Source organism: Ostrea edulis, chromosome 9, assembly GCF_947568905.1.
Source record: "Ostrea edulis chromosome 9, xbOstEdul1.1, whole genome shotgun sequence".
Lineage (NCBI taxonomy): Eukaryota > Metazoa > Mollusca > Bivalvia > Ostreida > Ostreidae > Ostrea > Ostrea edulis.
Window position 1 is genome coordinate 20,259,149 of NC_079172.1, and position 20,508 is coordinate 20,279,656.

The 20,508-nt window shown below is 36.7% G+C and overlaps 1 protein-coding gene across 2 annotated transcripts in view; it reads right to left on the reverse strand.

The window, feature by feature from the left end:
* Positions 1-20,508, reverse strand: part of LOC125657686 (uncharacterized) — a 125,610-nt gene that overhangs the window by 21,880 nt on the left and 83,222 nt on the right. For both annotated transcript variants that reach the window (XM_048888413.2, XM_056148799.1), the window contains 9 exons: positions 20,168-20,287; positions 16,223-16,431; positions 15,779-15,935; positions 14,626-14,795; positions 11,495-11,657; positions 9,860-10,170; positions 9,347-9,601; positions 4,633-4,782; positions 1,753-1,857 (listed from right to left, as the gene is read on the reverse strand). In XM_048888413.2, coding sequence (XP_048744370.2) covers positions 1,753-1,857; positions 4,633-4,782; positions 9,347-9,601; positions 9,860-10,170; positions 11,495-11,657; positions 14,626-14,795; positions 15,779-15,935; positions 16,223-16,431; positions 20,168-20,287 — 1,640 coding nt within the window. The remainder of the gene's footprint in view (positions 1-1,752; positions 1,858-4,632; positions 4,783-9,346; positions 9,602-9,859; positions 10,171-11,494; positions 11,658-14,625; positions 14,796-15,778; positions 15,936-16,222; positions 16,432-20,167; positions 20,288-20,508) is intronic.

The following is a 20,508-nucleotide window of genomic DNA, read 5'->3' on the forward strand; positions in this document are numbered from 1 at the left end:
ATTTCGCCGCCTCCAGCTGGAGGCGGCATTCTCTGGCTGATTTCAAATACTTACAAGCCGAATTCAATTTTAAGCTCATAACCAATCAATAAAACGATTCTTCTTGTACTTACTAATATCGATTTTATGGGTTCTTTCATCACATAAACAGTCTCTTGAAAACATTTTATCAAACTGTCGAGCTTTGTTTTGAGTCATGAGACTCGTTTGCTCAAATGGCAGTGAAAATTCGGTTGACTACAACTGTTGGTTTCTGTTTAATATCGAATTTTGGATTGATATTTTCTTTTAATCGATATTAATAAGTACAAGAATCATGATTGTTTTATTGATTATTTACAAGTGAGTTTAACATTGAATTCGGCTCGCAATTCGGACTAGTGATCTGCAAGATCGAGATGGAGAAATGTTGTCTATACGAGGAGCGAGGAAACAAGAGAATTCGGGGCATCCAGTGTGCAAGTTGTGTTCTTCAGTAGGGGAAAGTGTTGATATTTCGGACAGATGCGATATTTTTGACAGTCAATCAGAAGCATTCTCAATTTAACTTATTTCTGAACTAATGCTATATTTACAAACTGTAAAACACCTAATTATATGCACATGTGTAACTCAGCTCTGATTGGTTGATGTTAGCAATCATTTTGTTTGATCGGCAAAATCAAGTCCCGTTGAAACGTTTTCTGGTAAACTAGATCTACCGATATCATTTAAAAATATAATCAAAATCACTATCATATACAAATTAAGATAATGTGCAAAAAACAAAAGCATAAAATGTCAGTGAACCATAAATAAAAGACAGCAACCGAGTTTACCAATTTTATAACACCATGTGTCCAAAACTAACACCATTGTCCATAGTTGCAACATTCTCCCTAACTTTATTTAAGTGTTAGTATGTGGCATAAATAGCAGAGAAAATTCTGATGAAACCCAATGTTTGTCAAATCAACCAATATGTATACATGTAGTCCAATGCCTAAGTTTAATGGTTAGATAATGAGCATTTCCAAAATACATGAAGTACTGTCCGAAATATCGACACCTTCCCTAATTGCAAAACGTGGCAATCAAAGCAGAATTTACGCGAGAACTGACTATACAAGTTTGATGAGGAAACATGGATGATGTGCTTCACGACGTTTGGTATCGGGCATTATTAATGGTTATGGGAATTTCATAATAAATAAAATTCTGCTAGCTAAAAAAAAAAAAACTTTTTACCTACCTACCGACCTTCCTCTGCAATTTAGGGTCGGGAGAGGGGAAACAAACATATTTTTAAATGTGGCCTTAGATTAATATTTTATTTGAAAAGACAAATATTTATTTTCATGGCAAAATATCACGAATTTAGAGCTTAGAAAAAAGGTTGTCATGCGCAAAATCCCCCATGGAGATTTTTAAAAGTTGGCATGTATGCATGTTCCATTAAATTCATATCAGCTGACGTAGAGTTTTGACAACAATCCAATCAATACATCTACTTCAAATATGTACACCAGTTTTTATTTGCCTGTGAGATCTAAGACTATCGTATTTGTCCTTGTGAACCAACCAGTTTGTACATATGTATATGCATATTGTGTACGAGTTGATTTACTACAAATATTGCCCACCCTGAATGGATTTAAATTTCCCTATTGGTAATTCGTGAACAAAGATAGAGAGAAATAACAACTACCATAACTTCATATTTTGTTTGTGGTTTTTGTTTTGTAAACTGAATCCATTTCTAAAGCAACCTACTGAATTACAGCTGTCCTCGGAGCAGGGTAGTCCCAGAGTGGGGACGCCGTCCTGATCTGGGTCGTCTCCACACAGATAACCGTTCCCCGCCCATCCATTGTTACACTGAAAATAATAGAATCACAAAAATCAACTTAATCTGCAATTAGAGGCTAAAATTCTTCATCATCAATTAAAAACTTACGTGAATATATATATACATTATGTAACAGAGTGACTCCAGAATGATATTTACGTACTTTATGCCTCGTTCACGCGAAGAATTTAATTTGCATTAAACGTAAGTTAATGCGAATTAAATCTGAACCGCGTTCACACGGATATTTTAATGTACATTAGTTTACTTCGAATTAAAATTTACGTCGTGATTTAATGCGCATTAAATTTACTTCGCATTAGCACCGTGTGAACGAAAAGCGAAGCTAATGCGTAATGGCAAATTTGGGTCACGTACATTCATCATACCCATGGTCATCTATACATATTAATGTTAGTTTTGTGCAAAAACCTAAGCAAAATGATAATGGGGACTAATCACTAATAGGCATACTGAGTAATACAGGTGGAACGAATTGCTTTTAAATACGACAAAAATGTTTTAATAATATGATTTTCTCTTTTACATTTTTTAATTCAAAACAAATATGCCGCTCATTATTATTTTTTTAAATACTATATGACGTCATAGTAGACTTATAATACGTATTAGTAATTAAAAATTGTGTCACAACAGTAGTCAGCGGAATGGTGAATGAGACGTTCTGAGGTTTTAAAATTGCATACATGTCCAAGACCGAGTGTAATGTCGATATCGACAATGTCGTGTCGATATCATTTTGATATCAACCATATGGAGTTTTTGTAATTGACTGAGATTTGTGAAATAATTAATACTGAAAATTTACCACAGACTAACTATCATGTCGATATCGATGATATCGGCAATATCAGTTCGATATCGTATCAATATCGATAGTTGTATGGATTTTGTTGTTGAAGTCAATCATAAATGACGCTGGGTGCTTTGTCGATATCGTTGATATCCACAAAACTGTTCCGATATTGTATCGATTGTGTTTCGTGAACTTTAAGGGTAAAAATATATGTGCATCATTATTGAATTAAAAGTTGACATAAATATGTTGATGCATTCGTGAATGTAGTATCACGGCAAAATGTAACCAATGTTATATAAGGAGAAAATAATTATCATATGTTGTTTAATTTACCAAACCTTGATTCAAAACTTCAAACGATCGTAATTTAGTATCGATGTCTGCTACCTTACAAAGTTACTTATATGAAAATATTTCAAAATGTTCACAATAACTATGGTATCAAGTACAAAAAGGACTTTTCAAATGATAAGAGTACGATATCGACAATAAGGAAAACTTGGGCAATGCGATATTTCTAATCATAAGCACAAGATTAAAGAAGGATGGTAGCAAAAAACTTCACAACCAACTGCTCACCAATCCTCATTCGATATCGACAGTAATAGAAACTTAATCAATTTAGAATGTTTAAACACATGCACATCTATTAAAAAAAAAAAAAATGGCAAGGATGGTCACAAAAAACTTATAAATATCATGGTTCGATATCGATATGATATCGTCGATATCGACAGCAAGGGATACTTTATTAATGCAAATTACCTAAACATCTGCACAATTATCAGAATGATGCAGGCAAGGACATGCACAACCATTTGTTTTACAATCATGATTCGATATCGACACGATATCGACAACAAGGGAATCTCAGTCAGTGTTAAATTTATATAAACAGACAAACAACAATTAAGAAATATAGTTGGTAGAATGTCACAACAAAATCTTGAAACGGTATCGATTCAATATCGATAAGATATCGTCGATATCGACAGTAAGGGGAACTCATTTAGTGCAACATAGCGAAATTTATACATAAGTGTAAAGAAATATAGTAGCTAGGACAGTCATAACGAATTGTTTAACAATACTGATTCGATATCGACACAATATCGTCAGTAAAGGTATGTGATTATTAGAGTGGTACATATCGATATCTGTACAATGTCAAGTTTGGTTTGTCGATATCGTATCTACATCGTGTCTTGGACATAACTCTAAAATTGGGCCCATAAAGAAGCAATACATTGTCTAGAGTGAATGCTGGTTGTCTGAGAAATAACAAGTAATTTCTTGGGAACATATAGAAACAAACACGAGAAAATTTCTTGTGTGTAGATCAGTTACATGTAAATTGTAAACATGTAGTATACTATACAGTGTTTTGAACTATGAATTCTGTATCTACCCAATATTCATTGAAATATCTATAAAAATAATTTTCAATAATATAATATAGTCTATCCTTTGATTCATTTCCCGCACCCCTTAATTTAGAGATGCATACGAATTTAATGCGCATTAGTTTACTTCGCATTAAATATTACCGCCGTGTGAACGCTATTTAATTGGAATTAATTTAATGGGCATTATTTTACTTCGCATCAAATTTAATGCGAAGTAAAATTTAATGCGCATCCGTGTGAACGAGGCATTAGGTGAAGTGGGGGACAAAAAAGAGAATCAAATTATCTTTACTGAGTTATAGTATTGACAGAATACTGCATGTGCTGTCTATATACTAGTTTTCTAATTAGAACATTTGTCTGACTTACCACACACTTGAATTCCTTGGGTCCTGTGTAGTAATACGTAGAACATTTGTCTGACTTATCACACACTTGTATTCCTGGGGTTCGGTGTAGTAATACGTGACTTACCACACACCTGAATTCCTGGGTCCAGTGTAGTAATACGTGACTTACCACACACTTGTATTCCTGGGGTCCTGTGTAGTAATACGTAGAACATTTGTCTGACTTACCACACACTTGTACTCCTGGGGTCCGGTATAGTAACAAGTGGCATTGCCATCACATGTGTGTTTACCAGACAGGCAGTAGTCAGCCAGCTCACAGCCAACCACATTGTTACCTACGTATCCCTCCTTACAGAACCCACAAGTATAGCTCCCCTGTAAATATAATAATCTGTACTATAGCTCCCCTGTAAATATAATAATCTGTACTATAGCTCCCCTGTAAAGATGATAATCTGTATAGCTCCTTGTGAATATAATAATCTGTACTATAGCTCTCTTGTAAATACAATAATCTGTACTATAGCTCTTTGTGAATAAAATAACCTGTACTTTAGCTCCTTGTGAATAAAACAAATCTGTACTATAGCTCCCTGTAAATAAAATAATCTGTACAATACCACCCTGTAAATAAAATAATCTGTACTATAGCTCCCTGTAAATAAAACAATCTGTACTATAGCTACCCGTAAATAAAATAATCTGTACAATACCACCCTGAAAATAAAACAATCTGCACTATAGCACCCCTGTAAATAAAATAATCTGTACTATAGTTCCCTGTAAATAAAATAATCTGTACTATAGCTCCCTGTAAATAAAACAATCTGTACTATAGCTCCCTGTAAATAAAATAATCTGTACAATACCACCTTGAAAATAAAACAATCTGCACTATAGCACCCCTGTAAATAAAATAATCTGTACTATAGTTCCCTGTAAACAAAACAATCTGTACTATACATGTAGCTCCCCTGTAAATAAAACAATCTGTACTATAGCTCCCTGTAAATAAAACAATCTATACTATAGCTCCCTGTAAACAATAATCTGTAGTAGAGGTCCCTGTAAATAAAACAATCTGTACTATAGCTCCCTGTATACAACAATCTGTACTATAGCTCCCTGTAAACAACAATCTGTACTATAGCTCCCTGTAAATAAAATAATCTGTACAATACCACCCTGAAAATAAAACAATCTGCACTATAGCACCACTGTAAATAAAATAATCTGTACTATACATGTAGCTCCCCTGTAAATAAAACAATCTGTACTATAGCTCCCTGTAAATAAAACAATCTATACTATAGCTCCCTGTAAACAATAATCTGTACTAGAGGTCCCTGTAAATAAAACAATCTGTACTATAGCTCCCTGTAAACAACAATCTGTACTATAGCTCCCTGTAAACAACAATCTGTACTATAGCTCCCTGTAAACAACAATATGTACTATAGCTCCCTGTAAATAAAATAATCTGTACAATACCACCCTGAAAATAAAACAATCTGCACTATAGCACCACTGTAAATAAAATAATCTGTACTATACATGTAGCTCCCCTGTAAATAAAACAATCTGTACTATAGCTCCCTGTAAATAAAACAATCTATACTATAGCTCCCTGTAAACAATAATCTGTACTAGAGGTCCCTGTAAATAAAACAATCTGTACTATAGCTCCCTGTAAACAACAATCTGTACTATAGCTCCCTGTAAACAACAATCTGTACTATAGCTCCCTGTAAACAACAATATGTACTATAGCTCCCTGTAAATAAAATAATCTGTACAATACCACCCTGTAAATAAAATAATCTGTACTATAGCTCCCTGTAAATAAAATAAGCTGTACAATACCACCCTGTAAATAAAACAATCTGTACAATAGCTCCCTGTAAATAAAACAATCTGCACTATAGCACCCCTGTAAATAAATAATCTGTACTATAGTTCCCTGTAAACAAAATAATCTGTACTATACATGTAGCTCCCCTGTAAATAAAACAATCTGTACTATAGCTCCCCATACATGCCAACTTTCCCGATTTGTGCGGGATTTTCCCGATTTGAAGCAGTTGAAAAGGCAAATCCCGATATCCCGATCGGGATTGCAAAAATACCCCGAAATTCCAATTTTCTAAAAATATCTCCCATTTTACGACAACAAACCCCCATTTCCAACCAGAATTTAAAATCCCGCGTCATTTCTGAACTGGCCAATCAGAAATCAGGACAATAGTCAGCCATTGCTGTTTACCTGTGTCGCATGGTATCGGAGTGATGTAATTTACTTTGTCTGCCCGTGTCGGGGTGCTTATTGGACAGTGTGAAGCATGTTTTGATAGTAATTAATCGGGAAGACGGATTTCAAATTGACATATCCTTTACACAAACGTGAATGGCAATGATAATAGTGTCACCACCAAACTATCGGACATTCCCGATTTTTGCCTCTCGCTGACAGCATCCAAAATATGCAATATTAAAGGTACGTAAAATATATGTTTTTCAAACTATGATAATATAGGCTACCCGAATCTATCTGTCTATAGCGATGTATTACATAGTCTATATAGTGTAGTATTCAATAGACTTTATGATGCATAATTTGCACAAGTCTGTACTGAATTTTATATTAGCAAGTAGCCTTTAATATTTTACAAGTAAAAACGTATATTTTGATGTGTTTTTTCCTGGTAATTATTTCAGATGTCATGGGTGCAAAGGTTTTGTTCGCAAACTTCATAGCAGGGCAGATCACTGATCCTTTTCTGGTTGCAATGCAGATTGTTCCACCAGACTCTGCAAGCCCATGAAATTGTTTACAGACAAGCAAGATCGCCTTTGTAGTCGTACCTAAATGCATGTGCTTTAATTTAAATTTTGATATATAGACCAGCCAATGTATATATGGTGTAAAAGGATGCAACTTTAAGTATTATTTGATAATATGTATGTGATTTGTTGGAGAGGATTTTTTGCTGAATAGATGATTTTAATAAAATACCTATCTATATCTTTCAAAGTATTTTTTTTATATAGTTTTGTTAAAGTTAATGGTCAAACACACTTGATGTATGATACATGTATAATGATTAGATTGATATTTTATTTGAAAAGACAAATATTTATTTTCATGGTAAAATGTCGTGAATTTTGAGAGTTGAAAAAAGGTCGTCGCGCGCAAAATCCCCCATGGGGATTTTCAAAAGTTGGCATGTATGGCTCCCTGTAAATAAAACAATCTATACTATAGCTCCCTGTAAACAATAATCTGTACTAGAGGTCCCTGTAAATAAAACAATCTGTACTATAGCTCCCTGTAAACAACAATCTGTACTATAGCTCCCTTTAAACAACAATCTGTACTATAATTCCCTGTGAACAACAATCTGTATTATAGCTCCCTGTAAATAAAACAATCTGTACTATAGCTCCCTGTAAAAAATAATCTGTACTAGAGGTCCCTGTAAATAAAACAATCTATACTATAGCTCCCTGTAAATAATAATCTGTACTAGAGGTCCCTGTAAATAAAACAATCTGTACTATAGCTCCTCTCTTGATAACAAAAATACCTCTGACGTAACAAATCAATTGAGCAAAAACTGTGTTCTGTACAGTAGAGTGTCTACAAACTCAGTCAGTGTATACCCACAGTCTCACCCATACTCTCCCACAAACTCAGTCAGTGTATACACACAGTCACGCCCATACTCTCCCACAAACTCAGTCAGTGTATACACACACTCACACCCATACTCTCCCACAAACTCAGTCAGTGTATACACACACTCACGCCCATACTCTCCCACAAACTCAGTCAGTGTATACACACAGTCACGCCCATACTCTCCCACAAACTCAGTCAGTGTATACACACACTCACACCCATACTCTCCCACAAACTCAGTCAGTGTATACACACACTCACGCCCATACTCTCCCACAAACTCAGTCAGTGTATACACACACTCACGCCCATACTCTCCCACAAACTCAGTCAGTGTATACACACACTCACGCCCATACTCTCCCACAAACTCAGTCAGTGTATACACACACTCACGCCCATACTCTCCCACAAACTCAGTCAGTGTATACACACAGTCTCGCCCATACTCTCCCACAAACTCAGTGTATACACACACTCACACCCATACTCTCCCACAAACGAATGGTCCTATTACAATATCCCCTCTTGCAATGAAGTGAGAGGGAATAATCTAATGCAAAAAAATTTGAGATGTTGTAAAAAAAAAAGTAACACATTGACGGGGGGGGGGGGGGGGGGGGGGGGGGGGGGGGGGGGGGGGGGGGGGGCGGCAGAGAGATAGGCTGTAAGGAGATGATCTGAAGTAAAATAAGTTCTGAAATTTTTGATCAAGTAAAACCTCAGCAGGATTTGTCCTTAACGATCAGGTGTCAACGTTTTTTTTTTTTTTTTATCTCCAATACAAAAGACTTGGAGCTCCCGTAGATGTTTATTTGGAAAGTATGTTAAGATATTCTTCTTATCTTAATAAAAAAAATTAATTTGGTTTTCCTAATTCAGGTACAACTAGTAAGAATATCAATATTTTTTTTCAAGATACAGGATGGAAGAAAAACCCACTTTGAACAGATACACAATTAAAAGCATTTTAAGGTTGATCTACTATACAGTAAACCAACTATTCTTCGTGTGTAAGGATTTTCATGAAGTTCACAAGAACTTCATCAACATGATTTCTTGCCGCGAACCAGTCCTTTCATATCTCTTGATTAAGATACTGTTGGTTTTTAAAATTTAGGCACCGTGAACCAGTTTATCACAGGTAAATCGTGAAATGAAGTCGTCACGAATAAAAGTTGCTTTACAGTAATTTAGATGCCCTATATATAGGCACAGTCCTTAAGTACATTGCACTTGATTTCAAGGTACATCACTTACCGGAGTATTTGTACAGTAAGCATTCGGATCACATCCTCCATTGTTGGCCAGACATTCGTTGACGTCCGAGCAGGTCTGGGATTGTGTAGAGTCCAGCACTGTGTTGTACAGCTGGAAGGTCCTCCTGCTTATGTTCAGTGACAGTCCGTCTTCGTATGTGCCTAAATACCCCAAAGGACAGGCAAGGCACTGAAATCCAGGCTCAGTATTTCTGCAGCGCTGCTGAAAGCAGGGCAGTGGAGTGATGGATGTACACTAGAAACAGAAAAATGTTTTGCCAATTAAAACTGCAATCTTATTCAATATAAGGGGCAATAATCTACAATAGATAGTGTTTGAAATCAAAATTAAATTTTTAAATAGTCATGCATGGGAAGAATTCATGTGCAAATTTTATAATCACATCAAAAACTTAACCTCAATATTCATTATCTCTAAAAAGAAAAAAAAAAACCTCAGTATCAAAATATAAAGATCATTTAAAATTTATATTACCTTGATTTATAAATATACCTCATCAATATCAGAGCAGGTCACCCCACTGCCTGTGTATCCAGTGGGACAGGAAAGACATCCATAACTACCGTCCATGTTATAACAGAGATCAGCAGTATAACACAAGGTGGTGCTTCCCAAACAAGGACACTGAGTAGTGGAGCCACAGGACTGACAGCCACTTCCATCGGCGGCGGCGTACGTCCCCGCCTCGCACGGGTTACAGCGGTCCTTACTAGAAGAGCTGTAGTAGCCTGCTGGGCAGTTCTTACAGGTGCTCTGTCCGACCTCGTCCTGGTATTTACCGGGGGAACACATTGTACAGAACTCTGTGAGAGATATCATAATGCAGTCTCAATGCACTGACTGCTCACAAACACCAACTATGTAATGTTCAACCAATCCATTTAGACCAACAATTTGACATTATTCATATACTGAAAATTATAATTATACAGTAAAACTGAGTTACATCAAACATGCTTATATTGAATTCACACTTACAGCAAAGAGATTTTCATTCAATGTAGTTTTCATTCATATGAACTTACTGGATATAGCAAATTATGTTTATACTGAATCACAATTGTTTGTCTCTGGCACTTCACTATAAGCGTGTTTTACTGTAATTGTTTGTCTAAGCCACTTCACTATAAGCGTGTTTTACTGTAATTGTTTGTCTCTGCCACTTCACTATAAGCATGTTTTACTGTAATTGTTTGTCTCTGCCACTTCACTATAAGCATGTTTTACTGTAATTGTTTGTCTCTGCTACTTCACTATAAGTGTGTTTTACTGTAATTGTTTGTCTCTGCCACTTCACTATAAGCATGTTTTACTGTAATTGTTTGTCTCAACTCTCTGGCACTTCACTATAAGCGTGTTTTACTGTAATTGTTTGTCTCTGCTACTTCACTATAAGCGTGTTTTACTGTAATTGTTTGTCTCTGCCACTTCACTATAAGCGTGTTTTACTGTAATTGTTTGTCTCAACTCTCTGGCACTTCACTATAAGCGTGTTTTACTGTAATTGTTTGTCTCTGCTACTTCACTATAAGTGTGTTTTACTGTAATTGTTTGTCTCTGCCACTTCACTATAAGCGTGTTTTACTGTAATTGTTTGTCTCTGCTACTTCACTATAAGCATGTTTTACTGTAATTGTTTGTCTCTGCCACTGCACTATAAGCGTGTTTTACTGTAATTGTTTGTCTCTGCCACTTCACTATAAGCGTGTATAGAATCTACACTATATAGGCTTGTTTTCTCATCCTGATAGAGCAAAGGTAAAGTATTGCTATTATAGCAGATCTCCCAAGACAGTCAAAATTATCTCACTATACTTGTAAATTACTATATAATGTAATTTCATTGTGCTGCCGAGCAGAAGATAATTACTTTTATTTCAAAGTACTAAGGTTTTCACTGCTTTTTATTTTGAACACATATTGTTGAATAATCAACCGGATTCAGGAGACAAGTTCTTTCAACTTAACTAGCTCCTCTTCTTAAATATTACAATATATTTTTACTCCAATTGTACATTCTGTTTACAAAAATGTTTTCCTGAATGTTTTTCTAACCCTGTGGTCAAGCTTCAACATAACCCAGATGTTTGATGCTAAAAGTATAAAATTCACAAACAATGCACTCACTGACATTTCCGTCGGAGTAAGTTCCTTTCTCACATTGATATCGTTTGCCTCCCCTACAGGCGAAGCCCGCCTCACACTGGGTACAGGAGGTGGGGCAATAGGTGTCGTTACAGGTCACATAGTGAAAGTCAGGACAGGGTGTGGCGTAGCCATCACTGCAAATCTACAAGGTTTAAAGTTCTCTTGTATAAATTCACAGATTTATACACAAGCTGACACAGAAACCACATCTGTATTACAGTCTACATTGGATTGAAATTCAAGGGAACAGCCCAAATTGTTCATTATATCCAAAGTTCAATATAACCAATGTTAAATTATCTAGACAATACTACTGCATTCATATGGATTCACTTTTACTTCAGTATAACAGATAGTTCAGTATAAATGACTTCAACATAAATGGAGCAAACTGTATATTTAATTTTCTTTCATCAGGCCTGGAGGTTATATAACTTCTACTTTTATTTAAACAATATTTTATTCACAAAGTGAATGGGATCTGGCAGCAGGCATAGCCTTCCGTACACGACACGAGTTTTATACACGGTACACCCCACCGTGGAAAGACCACGGTGGAAAATCCACGGAGATACACCGTGTACTCCGTGTTCCACGGTGTGTTATTTGCGAATACACACAGCTGCTAAGAGCTTTGTTCTGGCCATGGGCGCCTTGTGGGAGATATGAAAATGTGCTGCAGACCAAATAATCAAGATAAGGGTGACTTTTAAGAAAAGAAAAAAAAATGTCAATACCCCCCCCCCCCCCGATACTTATATTGTTTATCAGCGTTTTGAGCCAATTCCAACAAGAGGTACTGAGAGCAATGCTCACTAAGAATACCCCCCGCTTACCCCAATCTCCCAAAGGGTGTTGGTAATAGGTATAAACTACCTCTTTTCTGAGTGTAAAAAACAAATGGCATGACAAACCGAACCATATTGCTACTTCGATGTCCAGTGCGCGTGACCTTTGGCCTTTTGACCCCAAAATCGATAGGGAACATCTTCATCCCATGGGTAGTCCATATGTATGATATGGTGACTAGGTGGAAAGGATAACGCTTTAGAGCCCGGAAACCATATTGCTACTTCGATGTCCAGTGTGCGTGACCTTTGACCTTTTGACCCCAAAATCGATAGGGAACATCTTCATCCCATGGGTAGTCCATATGTATGATATGGTGACTGTAGGTGGAAAGGATAACGCTTTAGAGCCCGGAAACTATATTGCTACTTCGATGTCCAGTGCGCGTGACCTTTGACCTTTTGACCCCAAAATCGATAGGGAACATCTTCATCCCATGGGTAGTCCATATGTATGATATGGTGACTGTAGGTGGAAAGGATAACGCTTTCGAGCCCGGAAACCATATTGCTACTTCGATGTCCAGTGCACTTGACCTTTGACCTTTTGACCCCAAAATCGATAGGGAATATCTTCATCCCATGGGTAGTCCATATGTATGATATGGTGACGGTAGGTAAAAGGATAATGCTTTAGAGCCCGGAAACCATTGCGCCTACAGACGGACGGACAACCCGATTCCAGTATACCCCCCCCCCCCCCCCCCCCCCCACAACTTGTTGCGGGGGGTATAACAATACCACACACTATAGATTATGTTTTTAAGTAAACCTGGTTTTGAAATTTTTTGTTTTAGTCTTCTTTCTTCCTGAAAATATTCTTAAATTCTATGTTTAAATAATGCGTACTTGCAGGCAATTCTTGTTTTGAATGTAAATTAGTATATTCAGTAAATGAAAAACATACATGTACAACATGTGATAGGGATATTTAATAATTACCGATGTGCTCTCTCTCTCTCTCTCTGACAAATGCGCTGTTTAACATAATTACTTCCATTATATTGTGTTAATATGCATCTTGACAAATATAACTTGATCCAATATAAAAATTGGAATTCATTACATAATTAATTGTAGCAAAAATACAAACCATCGAATGATTTATTCTTTAAATCCCGAGTTAATTACATTTGACCGAGACTTATGTTCAATGTACTATGATAGAGGTTTTCATAAAAAAAAAAAGTTCACCGGGAGTGTCTGGATAATGCAATGATTTTTGTATAATATTAAAGTATATACCATGCAAATTCCTAGGGTCTTTGTCACAGTATAACTAAATTACGGTTAGCTAGTTTGGGTTTTGACTTCTTATGAAAGTGTGAAATATATTGGGTCGGCGCGATATCAGATCTAGTCTAAGATCACAGGTATCTTGCGCCGACCCAATATATTTCACACTTTCCACAAGAAGCGAAGCACTTCTGTTGATTTCAAATACACGGATTAGCTGACCCCCATTGTTCTACTGATGCGAAAACCCCTTCGAATTTGCATGGAATGTACAAGTTATACATAGGTCATTGTTCACTGGTATTAAACTGATGATAGTAACGATCGTTACTATCATCCCAAGGTGGTGGAAGGAAATTCCGGAAGACCACGTTTACTTATTATATCTATTTGTATTGTTTATTTGCGAATGATATGTAGGCAAGAAATATCATACACTAGCAACAATTACGATCAGGTGTTATTTATCTTTTATTCGGCTCATATGAACAGAAAATTCGTCGTTGAAAAAACAGCGAGGATGATAGTAACGAAAATGAATGATGATAGTAACGTAAGAACTTTCATTACTATCATCCTCGCTGTTTTTTCAACGACGAATTTTCTGTTCATAGGAGCCGTATAAAAGATAAAATAACACCTGATCGTAATCCCTAACTTCTACTGTACTCATACTCAAACTCAACCATGTTTTGAGTACAATGATTTCATAAAAGTTTTATGACCTTCACATTTGAGTATGAGTACGATTTGGAGCACGGAGTTTGAGTATGTAAATGTGATCAAAAATGTTTTAAAACCTCCAGGCCTGAGCAATTGAAACAATTATTTTACATTAACATGTATCAGTAGTAATTTGTGGCTCATAAGAACTTGCAGATTTACAATTACATTAAAAGATTATTTGACTAAACAGAAATTGATCCTGTGTTCAAAACATCCTCTATTGAATGTTCTCCTTTTGACTGACTTAAATCTGAAATTGGTCCTTATGTCTATCACAGATGTTCACATTCTCCCACTCACCCAGCCCTCAGGACATGTGGTACAGGTTGATGCTGCTCCAAAACTGTGTTCTGTCAGTGAGCGACCACAAGTAGAGCCTGTGACTGGGGGGTCGCAGCGACCGCAGGGCTTGATGGTTGAGTCCCCCTCACAGTACCAGGAGGTCAAACACCTCTGACAGGTTGTACGATCTGCAAAGAAAAAAAAAAGTTGTTTTTCTTTTTTCTATCATTTCTACAACAAGCTAATTGCATAATTTCATGCATGCAGTCTTCAATTACAGATTTCAAAACTGCATATGGGGCCAATGTTTTAAGTTTAGAAAAAATATTTTAATTTTCTAATTAAAAGGATAATTGTACTCTGAGCTGTATATCATTCATTTATGAGTATAAGGTTAACATTTCAGACACACCTGTCCAAAAATCAATATACCCCCAGCCTGATCTTTGATCCATTGATGAAACCCTGTAATTTTTTTTTTTTTTTTTTTTACACATATTTTATCAAAAATTTAAAACTCAACCGTTTTTGTGACATGCTGTAAATTCAGAAGAAAAAAGAGGCCACATTAATTTGATATTTGTTGGAGTATATCTGAAGCAAAACACATCATTTCAAACCTTTATAAAGACTTTAACTTTCAGGGGGCAACTTACATGTAGCAATACCCAAACCTACATTTCTCTCAGATTTACAAGTGGAAACATCAAAACAAAAAATTTTCAGAGGACAATTAAAACAAATAGGAACAGCAACATCAATTGAATGTTCTATAATGTTGTTTACATGAAACCAGTTGTTAGAAAGCAATAATTACTCAATTATAAATTTTGCAGGAAATTGGGAAAATCTGTACGACACAATTAAAGGTCCCAATTAATCGGTGATGTCATAATGAGCTAAAAACACATGGATACACATATCACCATGGATACACGCATCACCAGAAAAATGCATCTTTAATGGAAATAATGTTCTTAACTTCAGGCGAGACATACGACCCATTAGGAATAAATTTTTTAGAATTGTAGGTAAAGATGGGGATAAATAGCTCTTTGTTACACTTGACAATATGATCTGAATTTTTACCCTCATGAAAGTCATCAATTACCAGTGATCTGAAACCAAGAATTCAGAATGTTCTGCAGAGTATAATAAAGAGTGAGCTTACAGTACTGATACTTGGCGTAAGAACATCCTTTAAATTCCAGCCGGAGACCAATGGCGTTATTCCAGGTGCGAGGATTGATTCTGATATAGGTCCCATACACAGCCGGCACCATCGACACACTGACTACAGTGTCTCGGTCAGCAGCCCCTTGGAATACCTACAATTAAATGTAGCAAAGTCAGTACCAAACTTAACCTCGAGTGTATCATTTTACAATAGAGAACAAAAGATGCCTGTATCATCCAGAAAGTCAGCATGATGCCAAATACCACCATTACTGATAGCAATGCACCACCAAGTTCCAACAGTCACCTTCCAGCCAAATACCACCATCACTGATGGTAATTTACCACCACGTTCCATCAGTCACCTCCCAATTTGTTTGATTTGTGAGAACTCCAGCTCCACATGACTAAATGGCCTATGTATATTAACATGACTTACTGAAGCTCCTGTAGAGTTTGTGTACGTGTTCCAGGTGGCGCCATCAGCACTGTACTGGACGGAGAAGCTGGTCACCCAGTTATCCACCGAGTCCTGACCCTGAATCTGAACCACATGGACATAGGTAGGCTCTGTCAAATTGACCTCTATATACTGATTAGTGTCCATCACGGCGGGAACCCACCCTCCTGTCAAACTGCCAAGGTTAGCTGTAATTGGAAACAGTGTCATTGTCACTTACAATATACCTACATGTAATTGTTATAACCCTATAAAACAGTTCCTATGTAACTCCTTACGAAAAAAGTCCAACATTTCAACTGTTCTGGCGACTGTTGGACCAGGAACTGTTAAAGTCGACTGTAAAAAAAAAAAGGTTGACCGATGACGTCATATGGCGCTATAACTCCAGTTATCGTTTCGTGTCGTTTGGATAAAGAGAAATGGCGGATGCATATTTTGCGACAGCAACGGAAGATGAAATTCAATTAATTTTTCAAATTAGGGACAGCAAGAACATAAAAAAATTATTTCTTCATCTTTTTCTAGAATCAATTGTATAAAATGAAGTTTACTTATTTCTATTTTATTCTTGTTAAAGCTGTTATATGCAAATCATATGATTCTTGTTCCACTGATTTGTTTGTGTAATGGCGAGGTTCACTGATGATGAAATACTGAATTTATTAGATGAAAAGCAGAGCAGATACACAAAAAATATAATTATCAATTAGGATATTGGGTAATGTTTTCTTTTAAACTAATGGAGTCGGTGATAAATGTACGCAATCACACTGTCCTGTTCATAGTCGACAAACCATGTGGCTCTAGTCAAACAACCTAACAAATGAAGGTGTATAACAAAACAGTTATTGACTGGGTCCTCGGACAACAGCTGTTTTGTTTGACCCTCGAACGGACCTGTTGCCCTCAACCTATGGCTTTGCGCAATAACTGTATACTGTGACAGGACTGATAATCCTTCAAAGACTTCTAAATACAATAATTATCATTGTTAGTTTTATGTCATTATCATACGTATTGAAGAAATAGATTTCATTTCTGAATATACATGAGGGTATGAACTGCGACAATTCATGCATGCATTCTTTATGAAGCGTGCTAGCACTTCACGAAAAGTAGGCCGGTGTGAAGATTGCAGTTCATACTCTCATGTATTTTCGAAATTGAAGTTTATTTCTTATTTCTAAACTTTCAACTTTCATTTCTGTCAAAATTCCCAGCCATTGGAATAGACATATTATATTCATCTGTAGTGCACAACTACAATGCATTCACAAGGAAATGCCTATCATTATGGATTATGGCACAAACTGTATAGATATTAAAGGCAAAAACATTGGAAATTCAAATATATGATTCATAAAAACTAGTACATTGTAAGATGAATCTGATATTATTAAAGGGCTTTATAAACTCAGCTAAACTTAATCCAAAGGACAAGAATATTTGCTGCCTTGTGTTAAATTAAGTTAAAAACAGTTAAGTTAGACAAACTATGAAGTCACACGTCACAATGATTGATAAAATGAAGTTAAACTACATAAAGATGTGAGGTCAAGGTCAGAGTGGAAAGTCAATTAATGTCATGAAAATTTGACAATTAAAGTGTTCTAGTCATTCTGTACATCCCTCCATGAAGTTGAATGACAGCATCATTTATCAGTTTATGATATTCAAAATGATAAGTAGTATAATGAAATGTTATCCTCTCCCTCCTTCAGTCATGTCAGATATTCAGTATATAATAAGTTTCACCCCTACAGACTCGGTATATAATGTGATGTGGAAGTTACACCCCCTACAGACTCGGTATATAATGTGATGTGGAAGTTACACCCTTACAGACTCGGTATATAATGTGATGTGGAAGTTACATCCCCTACAGACTCGGTATATAATGTGATGTAGAGTTACACCCTTACAGACTCGGTATATAATGTGATGTGGAAGTTACACCCTTACAGACTCAGTATATAATGTGATGTAGAGTTACACCCTTACAGACTCAGTATATAATGTGATGTAGAGTTACACCCTTACAGACTCAGTATATAATGTGATGTAGAGTTACACCCTTACAGACTCGGTATATAATGTGATGTGGAAGTTTCACCCCTACAGACTCGATATATAATGTGATGTAGAAGTTTCACCCCTACAGACTCGGTATATCATGTGATGTACAAGTTACACCCCTACAGACTCGGTATATAATGAGATGTAGAGTTACACCCCTACAGACTCGGTATATCATGTGATGTAGAGTTACACCCCTACAGACTCAGTATATAATGTGATGTAGAGTTACACCCTTACAGACTCGGTATATAATGTGATGTGGAAGTTTCACCCCTACAGACTCGGTATATAATGTTATGTAGAAGTTACACTCCCTACAGACTCGGTATATAATGTAATGTACAAGTTACACCCCTACAGACTCGGTATATAATGTGATGTAGAAGTTACACCCTTACAGACTCGGTATATAATGTGATGTAGAAGTTACACCCTTACAGACTCGGTATATAATGTGATGTGGAAGTTTCACCCCTACAGACTCGGTATATAATGTGATGTGGAAGTTTCACCCCTACAGACTCGATATATAATGAGACGTGGCAGTTACACCCCTACAGACTCGATATATAATGTGATGTAGAAGTTACACCCCTACAGACTCAGTATATAATGAGATGTGGAAGTTACACTACAGACTCGGTATATAATGTGATGTGGAAGTTTCACCCCTACAGACTCAGTATATAATGTAATGTACAAGTTACACCCCTACAGACTCGGTATATGTGATGTGGAAGTTTCACCCCTACAGACTCAGTATATAATGAGATGTGGCAGTTACACCCCTACAGACTCGGTATATAATGTGATGTGGCAGTTACACCCCTACAGACTTGGTATATAATGTAATGTAGAAGTTACACCCCTACAGACTCAGTGTATAATGTGATGTAGAAGTTACACCCCCTTACAGACTCAGTATATCATGTGATGTAGAAGTTATACTCCCCCTACAAACTCAATATATAATGAGATGTGGAAGTTACACACACACACACACACCCTACAAACTCGTTATATTATGTAATGTAGAAGTTACACTCTCTACAGACTCAGTATATAATGTGATGTAGAAGTTACACCCCCTACAGACTCGGTATATAATGTAATGCAGAAGTTACACCCTCCTCCTACAGCCTCGGTATATAAAGTGATGTAGAGTTACACCTCCCTAGACTCGGTATATAATGTAATGTAGAAGTTACACCCCCCTACAGACTCGGTATAAATGTGATGTAGAAGTTAACACACCTCCCCCTAGACTCAGTATATAATGTGATGTAGAAATTACACCCCCCTACAGACTCGGTATATAATGTAATGTAGAAGTTAACCCCCCTACACTCGGTATATAATGTAATGTAGAAGTTACCCCCCCCCCCCCCCCCCCCCCCACTCGGTATAAAATGCAATGTAGAAGTTACCCCCCCCCCCCCCACACACACACTCAGGATATAATGTGATGTAGAAGTTACACTCGGTATATAATGTAATGTAGAAGTTACCCCCCCCCCCCCCCCCCCCCCACACACACTCAGGATATAATGTGATGTAGAAGTTACACTCGGTATATAATGTAATGTAGAAGTTACACCCCCCCCCCCCCCCCCTACAGACTCTGTATATAATGTGATGTAGAAGTGATGTTGAGGTACCTGGGAGCTGTGTCATATTAAACCCCCAACCCCCCCCCTACAGAAGTACCTGGGAGCTGTGTCATGTTGAGTATATAATGTGATGTACAAGTACCTGGGAGCTGTGTCATGTTGAGTATATAATGTGATGTACAAGTACCTGGGAGCTGTGTCATGTTGAGTATATAATGTGATGTACAAGTACCTGGGAGCTGTGTCATGTTGAGTCGGGCTCTATTAGCGTCACTAGTGGAGGAAGATGACGTTACCGATATGTATCTATCCAGAATCACTCCACTCTCCATTCCCAGGGCATCATTACAATCTGAGAAGAAACAAACAGATTATGTCAAAATTCCCACGACATCATTACAATCTGAGAAAAAACAGATTATGTCAAAATTCCCAGGGCATCATTACAATCTGAGAAGAAACAAACAGATTATGTCAAAATTCCCAAGGCATCATTACAATCTGTAAACAAACAAAACATTATATCAAACCCAATACAACCAGGGTTGAATTCACACTGACTGTCTTTTATTT